Consider the following 8,019-nt stretch of genomic DNA (forward strand, 5'->3'; position numbering starts at 1 on the left):
TTTTTTCTACGTCTAATCTACGATTACTCCCATTGAAATCAGAACGTGAATGGTACTACCCATCTTGAGATAGAGGTCTGATCAATCACATAACAGCTATCCAACCCTTCAAATCGGAGCACATGACTGCTTCATGGCTTCAATAGGCAAGGTGGTCCACGTACTATGCGGCCCACAATGCTCAATACTACCAGTAAAAACTATATTATGTCTGTCTAGATTAGTTTGTGGCTTGCTAGAAAAAAACTACAGTAATGAGTTAAAGTAAGTTATACATGTTGTTTGAAATATCATCTTAAATTTTTCAAAATCATCTTTAATTTATAAGAGCTATGACAACAAATAGTATGGCAATAAATAGGTACATAGCTTTTTTAGAAGATAAGATAAAACACTTAATGATCTTAGGTTAATGAACCTGACATACCACCAGCGACGCTGTCTGATAAAGATTAAGAACAAGTATTAAAAAGAACCAATTAATAAAGGTATCCAATAAGATGCCAATAAGAAAACCCTATTCCTTTATTACATACTTTAACATAAAACAAATTTCTGGTTACGTACCTACCTAAATCGGTCGAACGATAAATTTTAAGGTTTAAACCACTAATTCTTGGAATGAATTCACAGACAGGGCCTAAGGATAATTTGTCGGACTGTAAATGAAGCCAAATGGAATGGGGACGTAATCAATTTTTCTTGCTCACGGAGAATCTGTCAGAACAGTTTTCATTTTGGCTACTTTAACAATGGTTCAGTAAAAATCCTAAATGTAAGCATTAGATGAACATAATGAACTGAAACAGAGGCGACTTTAGCTATGGTGCAGGGTGTGCATTGCATACAAGCGCAGCGGTGTTAGGGGACTCCTCCGGCATGGCGACATCGGCACTTTTAATGAAAGCGTTCTTTGTGCAAGGGGAGTATATCTAGTATTTACACTTTTAGTAGATATTCTGAGTACAATAAGTACATCTAGTACCTATTACAATTTCTTGTACTTACCTTATCTCCCTTCATTTTATTGTCACGAATAAACACGTCATTATATTTATTAACAGATATATTATTTGCTAATCTTATAAAGTAATCTCTGGTTTTCATGGTAAAGTTAGTTTGAAGCCAGATCAGTTAGTGTGATTACTGAATTAATATTTTGAATTACCATTTTTCACGGTTACGTAAAATTTAAATTCACTGTTGGATTTTAAAGTTACTTTACAGGTACATACCATTTTTATTTTTTTACTGCTTAGTAGGGTGGACGAGCTCACAGCCCACCTGATATTAAGTGGTTACTGGAGCCCATAGACATCTACGACGTAAATGCGCCACCCACCTTGAGACATAATTTCTAAAAGGTCTCAAGTATAGTTACAACGGCTGCCTCACCCTTCAAACCGAAACGCATTACTGAAATAGTCAGGGTGGTGGTCCCGCGCGGACTCACAAGATGTGCTACCACCAGTAAAAAAAAACCTACGTCTCAAAAACGGGTGTCTCATCCGAAGCTCATTTAGATTGATCGTCTGTGATATTCGCTTCGCCACATCAATTCGATATCCATTGCTGCTCGTTATTCAAACTATCTAAATTGACGCCGCATTCGTCGAGGTTCTTTGATTTCGAAGTGAGAAAAATATCATGATTTGTTTGTCTGAGTTGTTTGTTTTTACGAGTCAAGTTTAGCATAATACGTCCTCACATGACGCTGTTACATGAACTAATCAGACAAAATATGCGGTTTTTTCTTTGCCTATTTATATATAGGCAATTTATTTGACCAGACAAGACTCGCGGATTGTCTGATATGGTGTTTACTGGATCCCTGAGAAATGACTATCCTAGACTATTACTGGTAGGGCGTATCGTAGATAAGATAGCCATTTTACAATATAATAGATTATTCGGCCTCATCTCAAGATGAGTGGTGGCAATCAGCTGGAGACGTATATGGGGTTGAGTTTACAGTATACATCAAACGGACCGTAAGTTAATTCACCCGTCTAGGCAAACAGAAAACCTCCTTAGGCCCAGAAGGAAGGCCTCCTGGTGGGCTTTAACACAGTTTTTGAAGTGAAAACTTCTTTAGAATCGTTGTGATTTCAAACCGGATGCAACGGAAAAAACGACAGGTAAGAGACACAAATACAAAAGAATGAGACAGAAATATACATACTATTTAATACAGCGCCACCTGTGAGATTTTTTTAATACTAACGTGTGTATGAAAGCTCTTGTAGTGAATTTTAATTTAGGATTATACGTGAAATTAAAATATCAATTCACAGAGGGCGCTACCTTACAATTATTTACTAATGACAAATTTTTTTTTTTTTTTTCGATTAAAGTTTCACGTCACAAGAATGGAATAGGTAACATAAATATTCGGCTTTAGAACAATTGTTCTTAATTTTTTAAATGAACATTTTTTTCTCAAATCTATCTTACTTGATTTTGACAAACGTCCTACGTGTGGTGTGGTGAATATTGGCGTTTTTATTTTTTGTTACCTGCAAATATAGTGACACCTAGTAGTGGACTTGAGTACTATTAGATACGGACAGACATCTTTCGGAAATTTTACAAACTATTTTTTGCTTAACAATCCAGAGCAGTTTTATTTCAAATAGTACAAGTCATAAAAACTAGATGGCGTTATTTCAAAATATTTTCGACGCAATTTCTCTCGTACATCTAATGACATTTTTCATTTATTAAAATATTTATTACATATATTATGGCTTACATGCTTAAATCTATTTTGCTTAAAAAACTCACCTGATCATCGCTGCTCGACGACGGAATCTCCTCCCAAAAATCTGCAATGTTCTCTGGCAAGTCCTTCTCCTCTGGTGGATCCGGGCTCAAGCACAATTCCCTCTTCGAAAAAACTAGCACAAGACCTCCATATTCTTCATCAGGCCTCCAAGCTCCACACATTGTTCCGACAGTTCTTTGTTTAATAATCTTTATTTCACTGGTGATTTTCATTTTTTTGGCAGGTAGCACGTGGATGGCTAAATCGTTTTCGATTTTTAATTTATTTACGCCTTCCATGACAAAATATTTTCTGAAATGGAGACGAATCAAGAACTGATAATGAATTATATTGTTATCAAAACTTTTTACTTTATTCAACGCTGTTTTAAACATCTACACTAACTTAATTTACTTTATTACAAACCTTAATTTAAAAATTAGTTATATTTAAACTCTAAGCTACAAAATATTTACATAGTAGCGAAATTAAATTATATCCGTATTTTATCAAGACAATAATCGGTATCTTCAAAGAAAACATGTGCTTAAACAACAAACTGTGAAGTTTTATCAAGAGCAATCACACTAATTTTAAATAACACACCTACTATCTATCACTTTTACGTCAATTTAATCTAACTATCAAAGTTTTTAGCAAGTAAAGAAAATTAAAATTCCGCCAAATAGCCGACAGTTTGAGGTTATGAACGCGCAACCAAACAAACCTCTTCAGTGTTGCTATTAAATTATACTTTTTACGAAAGACTAAAAAATAATCACCAAGTAATTTAATCTGAAAATAAAATATGAAATTATTGATACGATTTCGAGAAATTCTGTTGGTAAATTTCAATCTAGCGGTATTTAATGATAATTATGTTGCTATGATTTGAGTCGTCATTTGAGTAATCTCAAATATTCATTGCATTTGTTCTTCACTTAAAAGTATCTAATTTAGCTTTCTCAATTTAAAAAGAAGTATTCATAACTTAAACATGTAATTTTTACAACGATGGATTCATTGAAGAGCCACTTGGCTTACCGTAAAAAAGACTGGAGACTCTCAAGATGGGCCGCGACATTGACGTGGTTGATGTCTACGGGCTCCGATAATCACTTACCCCCAGATAGGCTGTGAGTTCTTCCACCCATCTTAGCAATAAAAAATAAGATTCTTTTGAGCTGTCAGGCCTCCTTTGGAGGTGTTTAGCTACAGCAAAAAAGTGTAAATATTTTCTGTTAAAGAAAAACTTTTCATGTAGTTGATGGCCCTCTCTCTCGAAATTTTCCCTTTTTCTTTAATTCTGTTCTAACTTCAAGCTTAAATGTTGCTGATTGGAAAAAAAAACATTTTGAGATCTAGCCAATTTTTATTTTTCGTTGCCACTTTGTATACACACACGTGATAATTATCTTCATTTATTAATAATTTTGATCTACAATTTATTATTTATTTATCTTACTCATTGACTAAGATTGGAAATACACTTTTCAGTTTAGTTTATTTACAAATTGACTGACAACTGAAAACTACAAGCTTTACTGGTAAAACCACGAAGATGGCAACATAAATCAGCTGTCAACACATCCCCAAATATCAATGTCAAATGTGTCAAAGGCAATAAAAACATTCAAGACACCTAGGTACTCTTATACATACGTACCGAAAAATACAAAGATAAGTATTTTTGTCAACGAATATTCAAGCTAGTAAAGTGCCACCACCAGTAAAGTGGTGTCCCAGTCAAGACGAGTTCATATGGCAAGCATTGAGAGGAATTTGAAATTTTCACGAAAAAAAAATTTTTTTAAATTAATTCTTATAACAGACAAATCAATTGAAATATACATCCTAATTTTTATAATGCAATATTTTATTTTATTCGTTTCTTATAATTTGGAACCTTATTTTATTCGTGATAGGTGGCCCCATCTAGCGAAGCTTATTTCCATATCAAGGGTATGAAAAACGAAAAGAGTTAAATAAACACTGATTAGAATCGAAAAGGCTTACCTCTAGGCTGTTTTAATTTGTTTCTGTAATGAGTTCTCTTTTGTATCTTCGAATCGGAAAAATCGCAAAGATCATAAAACAACACCACAGTATCTGAATATTGCTTTGTATTTAATTGATTGCTAGGCAATTCAGTTCATATATACACAGCTCTTTTCCTCCGGCATGCTCAGTACCTAACGACAAAATCGAAACCAAAATCTTTTTTTTTCGTACATTAATCTGATATTTCTTCGGAGTATTTGTCGAGTAGACGATAGATGTCACTACTTACCTGTTTAGAAAATTCAAAATTTCGGCACATACGCTAGTTTATTTAAAATATGTACTATGTTTTCAATTCGATTTCTGAAACTAATATTAAACGAGTGTATTTATGTATGTATGTCTAATTCTTTTGCTCGTTCTATAATCTAGACCTTTTGTAGTTCAGTTAGACTGAAATGGCTGGCGGGAAGAATTAAAACTACCAGCGTGATTACTATCGCTAACCAAGCATGAGCAAACATGAGCTCGAAATCATAATAAATTCCGACGACCGTGGAAAAACATCGCTTGACAAAAATAGGCAGCAATTTTTTAAATGAATAATTTCGCTGGCTTTTTTATGACGTCATGTCTTCACCGTGGACATCATTAGGCTAATTACAGCATCTCGCGGACGAGTAGATGAGCTGATAGGGCTCAGCCTGAGAGACTGCTGGATTCCAAGCAAGAGCAGTGCTTCGCAGAATCTACCACCGGGTCAAAATCGCGACCCCCTGAGAAGATCCGGTGAGAAGCTTAGTCAGTGGTCCACTGGTGGTAGGACGTCTTGTGAGTCCGCACGGGTAGGTACCACCACTCAACCTGCTTCTGCCTGAAGCAGTAATGCCGTGAAGCAGTAATACGTTTCGGTTTGAAGGGTGGGGGAGCCGTTGTACTGTTAAAAATGAGACCTTATAACTCATGTCTCAAGGTAGGTGGCGCCTTTTACGTTGTAGATGCCTATGGGCTCCGGTAACCATCTAATACCAGGTGGGCCGTGAGCTCGTCCGCCCATCTAAGCACTATAAGAAAAATGACTAGCGCCGTTAAAATCTCGGCATATTCTGGAAATTAACAAACTCTTCAGCCGCTCATGTTAGAGATAAATACTTAAAATTACCGGCACCTATCATTTACCGATGGTAAGGTGTATTGTGAGCTCACACAGATACCATCAACCTGGCTATTTCTGCCGTGAAATAGTATTGCATTGCGTTTTGAAGAATGGAGCAACTGATAAACTATTAAATTGAGACTGAGAACTCATATCTTAATGATTTATGTGACAGCAACTTAAAACTAGATGTCCAACCGCCTACATATATATAAAAACAGTGTATGACGGTGAAAGCGTACACAATGAAACAATTACCTTATCCAATAACAGAGGGAGGGCGCGTTTCCTCGATTGGTCACTCCCGTGTAATCGCTGGCGCCGTCATCTGTAAACCATCACCTAAATGATTCGTTGACGTGTGACAAATTACGCGGTAAAGTAATCGTTTTTGTTCTACTAAGGCACTACTTGCTACGAGGCCACGAGAAATGCGGACGATTTTCTTTCAGTACTGTTTTTGCGACATTTAAAGACAGACTCGACTTTACTGGCCAAAACAAGTTCGATCTTTAACATCAGAATGTGATCGTCACCACGCAATTTAAGGTTGTATCCTGATCACGCAGGAGCCAGTCACCGTCGACGCCCTAGACACATCCTTACGGATCCATCAGATCCAATGACCCTTGCATTAGACGCCTTTAACTCTAACACTAGGAGCAGGCTCAGGGACTCTGGTAACCGTACTCGTCGAACTTGGCAAAGAGTTCAACGTGCAACCTAACCTAAACATCAGTCCGCTGAATTTCTCGCCGAATCTTCTCAGCGGGTCGCGATTCCGATCCGGTAGTAGATTCTTTGCGAAGCATTTACTCTTGAGTTGTTAGGTCTCCTTTGGAGGTAGCTGTTAGCAAATCCCACCCCTCCTGGCTGAGCCCTTGCTCGTCCACCTGTCCTGATGAAACTGGAAAGGCCTCCGTTTCACCAGTAATACCAGAATCATAAAAAAACTTTAATGTATAGGTACGTAAGAGCGACACTACACCCTCGATATCGTAACAGCAAAAATAGGTAGATTAATTTTGTGTATCTGCAACTACCCGTGTAGACTCAAACTATGCTTAACTTGCCTAAAGTTGATGATTTGACAATATTTGAGCAAAATGCTTTAATAGAGACCGTTTTTTTGTAGGGAAACTTCTTTAGGATGAGCGAGAATGAGAAAATAGGTAAAGCGTCTGCCAAACCTTCGATCATAGAGAGAGGGAAAGGAAAAAGCGAACTAAGTCGTTTCTCTTATACATCGCATTGCCTAATATAAGAGAAATTTGATTTAAGGATGAAAGATGAAGACAACTACAATACTAGACACCGCAAAAGAATTTTCATTTCTTTCCGTGCACCAAGTTGCACGCGCATCATTTTTTTTAATCACCGTGGCAGGCAGGCGATCTTCCTGCCCATATGTTGGTGATTTGTCACCGTCGTTTATAACCGTTCACAAAACCAGAAACAGAGCCAAATCGCTAACCAATAAGCTTCTGGTTATCATTTCTAAAGCCGCTCATTCAATAGCCACACACCACCGAAGGTATCATATTTGCGACATAGTTGATACGATATTTTTGTGAGCACTGCCTTCCGTGCGTTCGTCTTTGTCAATCATAATACGGTTGAGAGTGAACAGAGATATCTGGCAGGTCATTAACCATATTGTTTTAGCACGTAGTTTACTGTTGGTTAGACAAAGGAACAAGACGTAATTTTTCCCGCACTGGTATCAATGTTCTTTATATTTGCAACTGAAAATGAATTGTTGGAGCATTCGTTGCTTAAGGAACACTTGCCTAAGAGATCAGTGAAGAATGGGTAATGTCGTTCTCCGAGTATTATACTCACAAACGATCACATTCACTGGCGGCAGAGCGTATAGTTATCCCGAACGGACATATAGTTATTACATATTCTACCAGTTTACCAAATTCTTAATCGTTTTCTCTTTTTTTTATATTGCTTAGATGGTTGGACGAGCTCACAGCCCAACTGGCGTTAAGTGGTTACTGGAGCCCATAGACATTTACAACGCAAATGCGCCACCCACCTTGAGATATAAGTTCTAAGGTCTCAGTTTAGTTACAACGGCTGCCCCACCCTT

At 37.0% G+C, this 8,019-nt stretch overlaps 1 protein-coding gene across 3 annotated transcripts in view; it reads right to left on the minus strand.

Annotated features, from left to right (window-relative positions):
* The window catches only part of LOC114243704 (pseudouridylate synthase RPUSD2), a 469,381-nt gene extending 465,901 nt beyond the window's left edge, over nt 1-3,480 (minus strand). The window contains exons 1-2 of one of the 3 annotated variants that reach the window (XM_089740439.1): nt 3,371-3,480; nt 2,785-3,076 (exon numbers count right to left, since the gene is read on the minus strand). In XM_089740439.1, coding sequence (XP_089596565.1) covers nt 2,785-3,063 — 279 coding nt within the window. In that variant the 5' untranslated portion in view covers nt 3,064-3,076; nt 3,371-3,480. Of the gene's footprint in view, nt 1-2,784 lie in introns of all 3 variants that reach the window. The other 2 variants (XM_089740438.1, XM_089740437.1) reach the window with 2 other exon arrangements.
* Nucleotides 3,481-8,019: the final 4,539 nt, after the last annotated feature.

Source organism: Bombyx mandarina, chromosome 04, assembly GCF_030267445.1.
Source record: "Bombyx mandarina strain Sakado chromosome 04, ASM3026744v2".
NCBI classification, from domain to species: domain Eukaryota; kingdom Metazoa; phylum Arthropoda; class Insecta; order Lepidoptera; family Bombycidae; genus Bombyx; species Bombyx mandarina.